General features: G+C 37.7%; 1 protein-coding gene across 1 annotated transcript in view; it reads left to right on the top strand.

Moving 5' to 3' along the window:
* The window catches only part of LOC107286787 (cytochrome P450 2C5-like), a 23,857-nt gene that overhangs the window by 4,822 nt on the left and 4,224 nt on the right, over window positions 1-14,811 (top strand). The window contains exons 3-8 of the mRNA XM_015815212.1: window positions 854-1,000; window positions 7,244-7,404; window positions 8,284-8,460; window positions 10,657-10,792; window positions 12,155-12,342; window positions 13,818-13,959. Coding sequence (XP_015670698.1) covers window positions 854-1,000; window positions 7,244-7,404; window positions 8,284-8,460; window positions 10,657-10,792; window positions 12,155-12,342; window positions 13,818-13,959 — 951 coding nt within the window. The remainder of the gene's footprint in view (window positions 1-853; window positions 1,001-7,243; window positions 7,405-8,283; window positions 8,461-10,656; window positions 10,793-12,154; window positions 12,343-13,817; window positions 13,960-14,811) is intronic.

The raw sequence follows: 14,811 nt of genomic DNA, 5'->3' as shown, positions 1-14,811 counted from the left end.
AACCCCCCCCCCCCCCCCCCCCCCGGTGACAACACACAATCAAACGAGCCACTTGATGGGCTCCATTCCATTCTAGATTCCCCAGGTCCGTTCACAAAGCCAAGTTTTCAGTTAAAGTGGGAGCCAGTCTAATCTCTGGAGGGATGGTATTCCAAAGTGAGGGAGCCACCATAGAAAAGGCCCGTCTTCTGGGTCCTGCCAGATTGTACCTCCATAGGAGACAGGGCCACAACATTCCTTGCTTTCCTGCTCTATGGATTGGGTGAATGTAACCAGGAAGAAATGGTCCCTCAGATAACCAGGTCCCAAGCCATGAAGGTCTTTAAAGATGACAACCAATACCTTGAATTGCACCTGGAAACAAATTGGCAGCCAATGCAGTTCCACAGGAGTGGTGACATTTGAAAAGAGTAAATATTTTGAGGGGGCAGGATGGCTCAGTGGTTAAAAACCCTGAGCTCCTTAGCTGGAAAGCTATCAGGCCAGGTTTGAGAACTGCACAACAGGGCGAGTTACTTTCCCCAGCTCTTGTCCATGTAGCAGTTCGAAAGCATGCAAATGTAAGTAGATAAATAGGTAACACTTCAGTGGGAAGTGCCTCAGTGTATAGTCATGCTGGACATATAACCTCAGAAATGTCTTCATGCTTAGGTTATATGCTAAGGTTATATGCTGAGGTTATATGCTAAGAAATAGAAAAAGCACATCCCCTAGAGTTGGATATGACTGGATAGGGGAAACCTCCCCCTCCTTAGATGTTTTGAGAATGAGGGAGACTACTGGTCAACTTGTTACTTTATTTTTTAAATGTTGCAGTATCTGTTGTCTGTTATTGCAACTTCTATCCCTCCAGGTCTTATTGGTGAACATGCAAGATGGAAGATTCTGCGTCGCTTTATTCTCACCATGCTACGGAACTTTGGAGTGGGAAAGAAGCAGATGGCTGAGCGGATATTGGAAGAGGCCCACTGTTTGGTGGAGAAGATAGCAACCTTTGAAGGTGGTCTCATGTTGTAGGAGACTTTATTTATTTATATCCTGCCTTTGCTTGTGTATATAATGTTCCTGCCTCTATTTGCCTCTCAACAACAATATTGTAAAACAGTTATTTATCAGTTCAGAAACAATATTTGGCCTTTGGTGAATCAGTACTCTGCCCTTCTGGTTATATTAACCCATATTAACCCATAAAGTGTGGCTTATCCTTTTATTATCTCTTTTTTTATATAAAAGTTTTATTGGTTTTTCCCATTTTTTACAAAAGCTTAGGACACAACGTGGTGGTCAGAGTGTCAAATCATTCAACAAAATCAAATACATATAGCTCAAATTAATTATAAACAATTTCCTCTCTATAAGGGATAATATTACATTAAAATTAATACAATTTTAGATAAAGTTCCATCAAACAAAAATCCTCAATCACCTTGCAATTATGATAATCTATATCCTGTTTTAAGCTTTACTAATTACAATTGTCATATTCCAGTTACATTTCAATAGACATATAATTGGGATTTCAGGTATCCTTAATATTAGATCATTCATTAAGACTAATTTTTTCCCTATCACAAGTGGCTCTTACAACATATTTTTCATATTTAAAATAACAATATAAATCCAACAAATACAGTTCTATTTTTAAGAATATATTCTATAATTTCATCAATCTACATCTATAAAAAATCTTTTTAAGCCCTTTTATAAAGTTTATGCCTTCAAATACTTATCAAGTATAATGTCAAGAAATTCCCAGCCTTCGTTCATTATTAAATCAGACAGAAATTCTCTCTCTATTTCAAAATAATTATCATATTTAAAATAATAATGTAATTCCAAAAAATACATATTTATTTTTAAAAACATGTTCTATCATTTCATCACTCTACGTCTATAAAATCTTTTTAACCCCTAAACAAGTTTACTCCCTAATAATTATCAAGTATGATAACAGTCAATTCTCATCCTTCTTTCGTTATTAAATCAGACAAAATCTCTAAAGCCTTTTTAACCCATCAAGTAGCGTTTTATCTCACATTTAAACCTGACTCTAGCTTTCTTTCTATGCCAAGTTAATTCCCATATTAAAACTTTTCAATTATCAAACCTCAAACTTTGGTTACAAAAGTTTCTAACCAATTCAAACTGAGCAAAATTTTCTTCTTTTCCTGCCAATATCATCTGAGTATTATATTGACTTTTATTCCATGTTATAATTATGAATAAGTTATCCGCTTTGTTGTGGTTTCCAGAAAGTTGTGTCTGAGTGTCAATCTTTGTTATTTTTGATATTTGAACTGAGTCAGTTACAATTAGTTCTTGATCATTCAAGTTATCCATCTGTTGTAGGTAATGTTGTGTAGAATTGGTTGACTCAGTGGTTACCACCTTTACTCCCAGCGTAGATTCGTCATTGGGTTGTAAGCATAATATCTTTGTCTCTTTAGAATGTGTGTCTCAATGTGTGAAAGCCTGTTCAGAATTGCTCTGTTGTTCCTCTAGTGTTCCTTGTTCCATGGCTTGATTCATTATTGGACGGTCAGTTGGAAGTGCCAAGATGGCATCTTTAGATTGTCTCCTAGGTTTCCAATAAGTTTTGAAGTCTTCTGTCATTTCAAAAAACAATTTCCAATATTAAATCATAGTCAAGATGTGGAATATTTTCTTCCATTTTGGTAGTAGAGAAGCCTGTTCCTTTATTAGAAATTATATTTTTAAAAAGTCCACAAATATCCGCCTCCAAAGGTCTAATAGCTAGCTTCACCACCCAAATGTCAGATTATCTTTTCTCTTTTACTATTGTATGAAATCCAATCCCTCTTCCAATCACAAAGATAGAGTTATAATGTCACTTTTGGCCACCAGATGTCCTCAGTGGACTGAAAGATCTTTTTTCCAAGTTGATAAAGTTAACAAAAAAAATGTTTTTTTCAGTCTTATTTTTTAAAAATTTAACAAGAAAGGTATCTCCAACATTATAAAGTTGATAGGGACAAATAGCAATATCCTCTTTTTTTTTTTTTTCTTCTTCTTCTTCTTCTTCTTCTTCTTCTTCTTCTTCTTCTTCTTCTTCTTCTTCTTCTTCTTCTTCTTCTTCTTCTTCTTCTTCTTCTTCTTCTTTTTCTTCTTCTTCTTCTTCTTCTTTTTCTTCTTCTTCTTTTNCTTCTTCTTCTTCTTCTTCTTCTTCTTCTTCTTCTTCTTCTTCTTCTTCTTCTTCTTCTTCTTCTTCTTCTTCTTCTTCTTCTTCTTCTTCTTCTTCTTCTTCTTCTTCTTCTTCTTCTTCTTCTTCTTCTTCTTCTTCTTCTTCTTCTTCTTCTTCTTCTTCTTCTTCTTCTTCTTCTTCTTCTTCTTCTTCTCCCCCAAATATCCCCACAAAGAGAATCCAATGGTAGAAAAAACAACCAAAAGAGACAAAGAGGGTTTTTCTTTTCTTTTCTTTTAAGCTCTCTTTCCGATATAGGCAGCCGCCGCCTTCTTAGCAAAGAGAAATAGTCAGAGCTCTTTACAGGAAGAATCAGAATAGCGAGAGAAAGGAGAAAGGAGTCTCACCCGGATTCACCACGGTGAGTCTTCATGCTTAGTTGTTCTTTTGACTTGCGGTTGGTGCAGCTGGGTGATCGGCCATTTTACTGGCCAATCTTCTTCTCCGTCGGCCCTCAGAGTTCACTCGGCCAGCCGGGGGGCATAGCCTCCTCGACGGTAGTCGCACCCTCCAGGGCGATTTTCGACCCGCATAAGGGTCTACCGGCGGAGGGAAACTAGCTGATGAGGAGCGAGTCTCTTCGTACAGCTAGAGGTGCTGCCTCTGAAACCGGAAATCTCCTTTTATTATCTCTTATTTCCTCCTAGTTCCTTCTAGTATTATCATCGCATACTTGCACATTCAGACTGGATTTGGCATTTTTGTCACTGTCATATCTATTAGTAGTAATAGTAGTAGTAGTAGTAGTCGTTGCACAGTCAGCCAGATGTTCAGACTGGTTTTGCATTTTTGTCTACCTATCGAGCCCTTACAAGGACCTGGGATAGGCAGATGTGGATGTTTGATGGTATTACAGATATCGTCGCAGGATGGAAGCAGTTCCTAGTAAAGCCATCTTTTGTAATTGACTGATGGTGAATTTGTCAATGCCAATGGTGATCAAGTGGTGCTCTAGTTGTTTTGGGATTGTACCCAAGGTGCCTATTACTATTGGTATTACCTTTGCTTGCTTTTGCCACAGTTGTTCTATTTCTATTTGTAGGCCTTGTATTTTGTTATCTTCTCCACTTCTTTCTTGTCTATTCTGCTGCTTCAAGGCACTGCCATGTCCATTATCCAGACTTTTTCTTTCTTTCTTATGGACAATTGTTAAGTCTGGGATGTTATGTGGCAGGTGCCTGTCTGTTTGAATTCTAAAGTTCCAGAGCAATTTAACTTCTTCATTTTCTATTACATTCTCTATTTTATGGTACCACCAGTTCTTGCTTGCAGGCAAATGATATTTCTTGCAGATCTTCCAATGCATTATTGTCGCTACTTTGTCATTCTGCTGCTTGTAGTCAGTCTGTGTGATTCCAGCTGTTTATTTAATGACTGGAATTGCCCAAGTGTTGATTGCCTTGATGGTATTTCCTTCATTGAATCTGGACTTTAAGAGCTTCACTCTCTTGATGTATTCATCTCTAATCTTTTTCTTAATTTCAATGGGGTTGATGCTATCAGCTTGAAGGATACCCAGTTATTTGTAGTAATCATCTTAATCCAAACTCTTGATGTTGTTTTCATAGGGCAAATTGATTCTTTCAGTTTTTGCTATTTTTCCCTGTTTGATGGTGAGCATGGCACATTTGTCCGGTCCAAACTTCATTGCAATATCTTGATTGTATATACGGATAATGTTGAACAGCAATTCTATTTCAGATGGTGTTTTTCAATACAGCTTCAGATTGTCCATGTAAAGGAGGTGAATAGTCTGGCGGATGTTTTTGATGTTTGATAGCCACGGGCTGAGTTATTTAGTATTGTTGACAGTGCAATAACAAATAGTAGTGGTGATAGTGAATCTCCTTGAAATATTCCTCTCTTGATATTAACCTCTTCCAGTCTTTCACCATTGACCTTCAACCATGTCTTCCATTTTGCCATCGATCGTTGCACAAAGCTTCTGATGTTTCTGCTGACTCTTGTTATTTCTAGGCACTTGATTATCCAGTCATGTGACAGAGAATCGAATGCCTTTTTGTAGTCAATCCATGATACATTCAGGTTGGTCTTCCTTCTCTTGCAATTTTGCAAAATCATTTTGTCTATTAGCAGTTGAACTTTTGTTCCTCTGTTTTTGGGGTGGTTTCCTTTCTGCTCAGGTGGAAAGAAATTGTTTTCAACTAGATGCTGTTTGATCTCCATCAGCTACCACAACAGTTACTGTAACAATTTGAAAGTTGTTATTAAATAGGTAATTGGCCTGTTGTTGCCTGGTGCTATACCCCTTTTGTTGGATCTTTCATTATCAGGTTCTGCCAAATGTTAGCCACTCTTCAGTGTCACCTCCTTGTAGTATGTTGTTAAACTGCTTGGCAACAAGTAGGTATAGACCAGTTAAATGTTTCAACCAAAAACCATCCAGTTCATCTACACCTGGTGCTGATCAATTCTTGATTTTCCTTTCTCTTTTCTTTACCATTTCTGCTGTTATTACTAGTTTTTTCATTTCAACTTCTTTTTTATTCTTATCTACTTTTTTCAACCAAGCTACGACCTTGTTGTATTTATTTGTGTTTTCCCATATCTACACCCAGAACTGCACTGTTTCTTCCTTGTCAGGTGCTGACTGATTCACTGCAGTTTGATCTTCCTTGTTTCTAAGTAGTATTTCTTGATTAGGTATTCTTTGGTCTTCTTGTTCTTCAGCTTCTTTTCTTTCATTTATTCTAGATTGCTTGCATCTGATTTCAACTTTCTGATCTTATTTTCCAGTCTAATCTTCCTTTTTTGTTTTGTGTTTTTTTCTTTGTTGATTTTGCATCCCAAATATTCAGTTATAACTGCAGCTGTGCTATATATTAGTTGGTTTGTTTCTTACAATGAGTTGATGCCTATACTTGATATTGCAGTATTTGCATCTTTTAATGCTTGTGCTAGCTGGTTTTTTGGAACAAGTTTCAATTCAGGCAGACTTATTCTCTTGTTTGTGTGCTGTTCTAGATGCTCAGTTATTCTTTGTTTCAATTCTTTTATTTCTTTAGTTAGAGGGCATTTTTCTTCCTGAGGCAGAGGATAGGATGCCTGGTTTCCAAATGAAAACAGTTTTTTTTATATCTCTGCTGGATTCCTCTACTGCCAACTCTCCCTGGTTTGCCTGTACAGTCCGAGTTACTTCTGGCAAGGCTTTGATTTCTTTGCCCTGGGTAAACGTTTGCAGTTCTTCCAATTCTACTTCTGTGACTACTTTATTTCCTGTTATAAATTGATGTTCATCTGCTAGTCTCTATTTTGTTATTTCTGGTTCTGAATGTTTTTTCCAGAACTGGTGCATTCGTTTCAAATATCCGCTTCTTGTTGGACTTGATTTGTAATAACAGAACATCATTTCTTTGTTTTTAATCACTGTATATTTGCGATGGGTAAACACCTTTTCTTCCAGTAGTTCTGTAGCTGCTGGCTCTGGTTGCTCAGCCAACAGTCCTGAGTTCTGTAGCCCATTTTTCACCAGATATCCAACATCTAGCATGGACCTTGTTAACCTGGGCGACATTTGAGCCAGTATGGCTTTTTGAAATTTATGTCTCACTGTATTTTTTAAATGGGAGAGACTCCTCTGATGAGACCTGTCCAGTATGATTGAACTTCTGGCATAGCTTTCATCTTCCACAGAGCCCACAAGCCCCAGAACCATGTCAAGGTTATATCAAGATGGGGGATGATGATGATTATGATTTCTTTTGTTGTTTTGCAAGTACACTTAATGTTTCTGTACTGTAGACAATTTTCTTGTGAGTCTAACCACATTCGGACAAACACACTATTCTAGTCTAGTCTAGTCTAGTCTAGTCTAGTCTAGTCTAGTCTATTCCACTTGTCAACAATTAAAAAGTAGGCTGAAGCATAACTGGGTGGTGAACACTGTGTGTTGAATCCCAACTCCCAGACAGACATTCTCCCAAATAGAATGTAATTTAAACAAAATGACCAGGGAAAAGGGTTTGGGGATGCAAAATGTGGTCACACAATCTCTTTTCTCCTTTCTTTTTGCTGTTTCAGGTCACCCCTTTGATACAATCCCAGCCACCACAGCTTCTGTTTCTAATGTGATATGCTCTGTTGTCTTTGGGAATCGATTCTCTTATGAAGATAAAAACTTCACTGAAATATTGGAAATTTTTAAAGAATTTAATAGTTTCTTTCTGAGCAATCCCGGAGTGGTATGTCGATTTTATGTGCTTCTACAAGTGGAGTTTTCTCTTTAACAGCAAAAGGGTTCAATTAGTTCCCTTCAATCTACAAAAATGGGAGGATTTTTAAAGTGGCCTTATAAAAGTTGTATTTGTGAGAATCACACTTCATCTCTTGTTCACGTGATTGTTCCTCTTGGTTCTGATTAGTTTTTATGTTGCTACTTAGCAGTGATTATATCCAGAGTCATCAAAGATACATAAAGCTTTAACCCTGTTTCTTCTCAATTAACTATTCTAAGATTTAACTATTGTCCATTTCACATAAAACAGTGTTCTTACCCAGTTCCAAGCATGTTGTTTACAGTCAGCTTAAAATAGTGCTTTAGGGTTTTGGCTGCTTGTAGCTGGGGCTAAACTCTGGAGTTAAGCGAGCCTTTCTCCTGCTGGTTTCTGGAGAGGTTTCCTCGAACGACCAGATTGACCGCCGTCTCTCCACAGTCAGCGGGGCTTCCCTCCTTCTTTGTCACCTCTCTGAGGTGACTTCAGGCCCATTTAGGGTCCCCTAACAGGGAGAAATTGGTTGTAGGGTGTGAAGCTCATGATCCCTTGGCTGTTGCGCTAACTGCCTGGTTAGTCCATCTGGGATATCTTGGTTCAAAACATTTTGACTATGAGGCACACTTTTGCAAAGTTAAAGATTGAGGAAATCAGTTTTAGTTGTATATTTTATATTTCTTTGGTAAGGAATGAATATATCTGTATTTGGTCTTGCATAGTTGTTTTTTTTCAAAAAAGGATAGAAATAAAAGGTCACTTTATAGGGAAATCATTTTTCTGTGCAGTTCCTGAGACAGAGCATAAGAAATGAACTGACAATGGCTAATGTTTACTATCACCATGTTTCAGATATACAGCAGTTTGCCAAATATCATGAAATTCCTTCCTGGGCCTCATAATAAAGTCCTCTCTAACTGTAACAAGGTCTGTGACTTCATTAGGAGTAAAGTGGACGCTCACAAGAAGACCTTGGATCCAAAGAATCCGAGAGACTATATCGATTGCTTCCTGCTTAAATTAGAAAAGGTACATTGCAAAGATATTTTGCACAAAAGTACAAAAGGAAAAAGGTTTGAATTATGCACTTATCCTCCATTTTCTTGAGATGCCCATGGTGGTGAGCAATTTGTACTGTTGAGACAGCAGAAAATGAAAGAACTAATATCTCCTGACTCTGCAACAAATACTACAATAAAATACACAGCGTCCTAGGAGCAGTGGCCATTGTAAACAAACTCACTCCTTAAGAAACCGTTGTGTACACTCTGCTCTATGAGAAGACATTTCACTTCTCATCTAAGGAGCTTTTTCAGCTCTGAAGAAGCTTCTTGGATGAGAAGAGAAAAGTCTTGAAAGAAAAACAAGAAAATCCAGTTGCCTTGTGAAAAAGCACCTTTGGGATAACTATGACCTGGATGACTGAGAATGTCCATAGACAAGAGCATAGGAATGTTATCTCTTTGGGGGCTGAGAGTCCTGAAGAGAATGGGCTCTAGATGTGTTCCCTAAAATGATTGAACAAAAACTGAGTGTGATTTAATTGCCTTAATATAAATTAAATAATAAACAACTCCTTCAATTTGTTGCACTTAAACTATAATTCAGTGGAAACCTTTTTGGAAAAGATTTCAGGGGTTTCATGGTGGCAGGATGGCCAGTCTTGGATGCTGTTTGGTTGTTGTTCTTGCTAGTGGTGGTGGTGGTTTGTGTCAAAATTAGTGTGGGACTGGGAGTTGAACCTTAGGTTGCATCTCCTATTTCTATGGCCCTCTAATCCACCTAAAATAACATACAAATAAAAGCATCCTGTTCACTAAATACTAGTGTGATCCTTGAACTTTTGCAGGATAGCCTTATTAAAATGTGGAAATAGGAGAAATGTTTCTATCAGAGGACTCAACTCATTTTTCCATTCTTAAAAAAGGAGAGGATTACAAATGTCCCTATCCTTGTAGGATTGTCCCTGGAAAACCTCCTGTGTCCCTCCTGCTGGCAAAAGAGGTTGTATTCCCAACACAGAAAAATTATCCATCTGTTAATTAAGTATTAAGCTACTTGGTTCCATGTGAAAGAACGCAACAGTGTGCCAGCAAAACATTCATTGCAAGATTAATCTGGATGCTTTTGAGTCATGAAGTAGCAAATATTCTTTGAGCATTAAGAGAAGTGAAGTCTTGTTGCTTTTTCTTGACAAGAACTGAAAAGTATTATGGAAGAGGATATCAGAGAAAAGAGAGTTTATAAACCATGTAATACTTCAGAGCCAGATTTCAAAAACTCAGTTTGTAAGATGGAGATAGATGCTCTATTCCATGAAGAAGAGATCTATTTATTTAGGTTATATGCTACATGTCTCACTATCAAGCAATTTTGGATAGCTTATACAATGCCATAAACAATAGTATAAAACAATTAAAAGGTTAAAAACATTGGATATTGAAAGTGAAACTATTAAAATTAACAGCAAAATGAATACAAAGAACCAATGCATAAATGGGATGAAGGTGGGACATCCTAAACTATTAGCAGTTCCAGAATAAGATGCCCCCATTGGGCTTCAAGTCAGTTGGCAAAGCCAGGTTTTCAGGCCCTTTTGTAAGGCGAGGGTCAGGGTGGTTCTCACCTCGAGGAGCATTGATTTTCTAGACGGCAGGTGCCACAGCAAAAAAAGGCTCTTCTACCAGATTTGGCTAACTGTAATTCCTTGGCCTATAGTATTCAGAGAATACATGTTCTGCTACAGCATGAGTGACATGCGCAAATGGGTGTGCGCATGGTGGCGGCAGTAGCACCTGTGTGATCCTGGCGGCGGTGCTAGCGCCCCCGCTCATGCACAAACAGAGCCGCTAGCACCCACACAGCAGTGCTGGCATGGGTGGGGGAGTGCACATGTGCATGCACTCGCCAGCCATTCCTGTGGCCCGGTACCAGGCCACGACCCATAGGTTGAGGACCCCTGCACTAGACCAAACTGGATCCCAGCGGTTTCTCTTTCATTTAAACATCGATCCACCAGACCAAAACTCTTCTTAAATTGAATTGGACATTCAAATTAATATAGACAATATGCAGGAGTCTATCTTGGTTTATTTCCTACCTATGTTATAAGTTGGTCTTATAAAAGAAAAATGAGAAGCAGCAGATGGACAATTTAATGACACGATTATGTGGCTACACATTACAAATTCTACCTGTTTTGTTTTATTTTTGCCTTATTTATAGGAACAAGATTCTTCTGTAATCTGTATGGAAGACTTGGTCATGACTGTGTTTGAACTCTTCCTTGCTGGAACAGAAAGCACAGGCACTGCCCTTTCATTTGGCCTTATTATTCTGGCCAACTTCCCAAATATCCAAGGTATGTGGAGTGATTACCTTTGTTTATATCAGGGGTCTTCAGACTTGGCCCTTTTATGACTTGTGGACTTCAGGCACGGTGGCTGAGGAATTCTGGGAGTTGAAGTCCACAAGTCATAAAAGGGCCAAATTTGAAGACCCCTGGTTTATATTGTACCCCTCAAATATGGATTCCTAGAAACACTGCAAATGTAAGTAGGAATTTTTCATGGCCATTTTTTCCATGATGTTTCCAAATATTTGAAATGACAACCCCATGTGTTAATGACCAATACCTTTCAAATAGGTATTTTAAGGAAACTTCACTTCAGTAATAGAAACCTAATATAAATGTCACATTCTCCTAAATACGTTTCTTGAGTGATTTGCATGCATTATAGATCACACTTAGAAGAATGTACAGCAAGAATCAACTATCATGAAGGACAAAACGTAAGAGGCTTTATAATTAATCAGTGGAACGACTTGTCTCCAGATGTTGTAGGTGCTCCAATACTGCATGTTTTTAAGAAGAGATTGGACAATTTGTCTGAAATGGTATGGGGTTTCCTGCTTGAGCAGGGGGTTGATCTAGAAGACCCTCCAAGGTCTCTTCCAACTCTGTTATTCTGTTATATCAGGCATATGTGACTAAAATTACTCTGGTAATTAGTGGATTACAAGGATGGACCAATATTTTCCCAGCTAAGCAGACTATGCTGAAATTATATATAGATGGAATAATTTTAACAATGTTTGAGAATGCTTCCCTTATTTCAAATATGGAAACTTCAAAATATTGCTGTGTTTTTCTTTTCCTACCCTTTTCTATGATCAGAGTAGTATATATGCTGTCATTTAGAGAACCTGTGTGGGTGTAACAGAAAACAGGCCTCTCTCATGCACCAAAATCACTTTCTTGAACTCTGACTCCAAGAATATTTATGCAGCAGCTGCATATGAAATACACAAATATGGATGACTGCTAGCTTGCAGTTAACGAAATGAAGCGTTAGCTGCTGTCTAGTGGTCAATAGGGTAATTCTCCTTTGGCAGCAGGGAAGAGAGTTGTGCGGGGGGGGGGAGATTGCTAGTCACTTCCCTTACAGTGTTAGGTAGACAAGATAAATGGACAGCCTTGATTCGCTATCCTTTAGGGCACAAGGTGAAACAGTGTGTTTTATTTTTATCTATTTTCTTCCCAACCAGGATAGGAGCGAAGCATGGCAAACAGCTATGTGAATGAGCTCAAGGAGCTGTGAAATTGGGAAGTAAGAAGTTAGACTGCTCATTTTGATGATTTGTATCTATAGATCAGTGCATAGTTGTTAAATAGTTTTTTAAAATAATATTGTTTGCTTTAACAAAATATGATTGATTATAGCTAAAGCCCAGCAGGAAATCGATGAGGTTTTAGGAACAAACCGTGTCCCCTCTATGGAGGATAGGATGAAGCTGTCCTACACCAATGCCTTCCTTCATGAGATCTTACGTTACCTGCAGTCGAGTATTGAGAACTTCCCACATATGACAACTCAGGATGTGAATTTCAGAGGACACTTCATCCCTCGGGTATGATAAATCAGAGAAAGTCTGGGTTCCTCTTTTCATACAGATCTGTATCAAAATTGTAGCTGGGTGATATTGGGCCAGTAACTCACTCTCAATCTAGGAAGGAATTGATAGCAAACCATTTCTGAAAAACATTTCAAAGATAAAAGTCTTGTCCGCTCAGTTGCCGAGAAGCAGACATGATTGAAAACTGAATGGAAGGGAAGGGGGAAAAAACCATACAACAATGCATAAAACCTCCTCTCTTAAAATGGCTTCCTAGGAGCACTGGTTACCCTATTTTTTGTTTTTAATTAAAACTATGCAAACATACCTTTTAAAAAAATGATTCACTTTCACAATGATTTGTGACTATTGCATGCTATCATTTTCACTGTGATTGTATAAAAATACCATACAGTAAAATGGGAAGCTTTCGACCTCTTAGATCAAGATAGGTTGCAGAATGGAACAAAATTCCTAGAGGTTTGCCACTCTGAAAAATTAGACATGAACAGAGATACAGTAATAAGCCTAATTTATATATCATTCAAAAGGTACAATCAAAAGAGAAAGCAAGAGGCAACAGCTCTGCGCACATCCTCCCCATTACACACCCTTTAATCAAGACTCAAATATGCAGGAACAGTTAAGGGAAAAAAATCTCCTCAAATCCACACAGGTTCCTAAACAGCAAACCAACATAATTTTCACACTTTGTAGCACTGATGATATTATTAATCCGATAATGAAATATCTGCAAGAAAAAACCAAGCTGAAAGGAAGATCTGACAGAGACTGTGAAGGCCAAGTACGACATTATTAGTGAGCAACTGTAGTGGGCCCAGTAGACACCCATTGTCTCTGTCCAAGCATTCTGTATCAGTTTGGGGTGTTTTAATCCCCCAACCTCATTCTGGATAAAGAGAACACAATACAGATACAGGATACAGAAATGTGTTAAAGTCTTGAAAGAAAAATAATGCTGATGTGCCAAAGTAGCACAATATTAACATAACTAGAGGGTATTTCTAAAATATTTCAAAACCAAGTTTTCTGTGGAGAAAAGGAATAAGATGTTGAATAGATAATTTTAAAATGCTGAAGCATTTCTAATAACGTCACTCCAATTTCTTAAAACTGGATTTGTTTTGTTAACTTAGACAACAAAAGTACACCCTCAGAATTTAGGAACTGCATTGAATTCCACTTGTAATTTGAAGGCTGTATACTTTAATATTATAAACTGGGATAAATGCAGATTACTTTGGTGAAACAGTAGACAAATCAGTCTTGTTATGTTCTTCTTTCAACTAACAATTTTCTATAAATATGTGAATATGTATTGGTCAAACGCTAGGTATGATAACATCTTGTAAATTGCATCAATAATACTTTTTAATACCTTCTAAGGAGTCTCATTTTTGAAAGAATTTAAAAAATTATGGGAGGGAAAAACCCACTTTTGCTTTTTGTATCTTCTTGTCTCCTTAAAGGGCACAACTATTCTTCCATTGGGCGCTTCAGTCCATTTTGATCCTCTCTATTGGGAAGATCCTGAGAAGTTTGACCCAGCTCATTTCTTGGATGAAAAGGGTGAATTCCAAAAGAAGGATGCCTACTTGCCTTTCTCTGCAGGTAACAGAGGGGCTACGACTAATTTAGTGATCTGAGGTCTTCAAGGTTGGCCAGTTACCTATATGGCTGCTGCACTGTTACTCACCTATGCTGATGGGTACTGTTTTCTGCCTGCCCTACCCAGTATCTGTATTAATTTCAAGAGCATCCCAGGAACATGCATAGGTAAATGGGAAAATCATTAAAAGAATCTAATTATCATGAAGGAGACTATTAAGTCTCTTGAAGTCAGAAGAGACATGGTAGCTGCTAATCAATTCCTTCATGGAAGAAGGGGGTTTTTTTATGGAAAAGCCACAAGTAGTCACCAGGAGAAAAATATGCATCATGGTAGGACCAAAGTACTGGGGAAGATTACTATTTCCTCTTTACAGTTTTCCTGATCCAGTTTCCTTTGCCATACTTTCTTTTCTTTAAAGTTTGAAAGAGAACATAAAAATTAGCACAAACTTCAAAGAAAAAGAAAAAAGTGCCCAAATAAGCTCTCTTTTTCTATTATCCAGTTTTTCCTAATCACTGAAACAACAGATCATAAGTAATTTGTTTTTCTGTTTCATAAAAAACCTCTACAAGAGGTTTCCAGACATCTATTGTTTTTTCTCTAATCAAAGTTAATTTAGTCACTACAGTAATCATCATTTTCAGCAGCTATTTCTCCATTGTGGATAATGTTTCCAATTCTGAGCTTATAATAATCTCAGTACAGCTGTCATATAAAAAAAAAACAAAGTTCAACGAATTATTTCTCATTGCTTTTTTCTTTATCCTTCTTCCTACTTTCTGTTACTACAGAGAGGAGAGTCTTCCATCTACTGTGAGGGGAGGGAGATTGGGCAGCCGGGGGGGGGGGGG

The sequence above is a fragment of the Protobothrops mucrosquamatus genome, unplaced genomic scaffold (assembly GCF_001527695.2).
Source record: "Protobothrops mucrosquamatus isolate PMUCROS unplaced genomic scaffold, P.Mucros_1.0 scaffold325, whole genome shotgun sequence".
NCBI classification, from domain to species: Eukaryota; Metazoa; Chordata; class Lepidosauria; order Squamata; family Viperidae; genus Protobothrops; species Protobothrops mucrosquamatus.
This window is presented reverse-complemented; position numbering and strand designations above follow the sequence as displayed.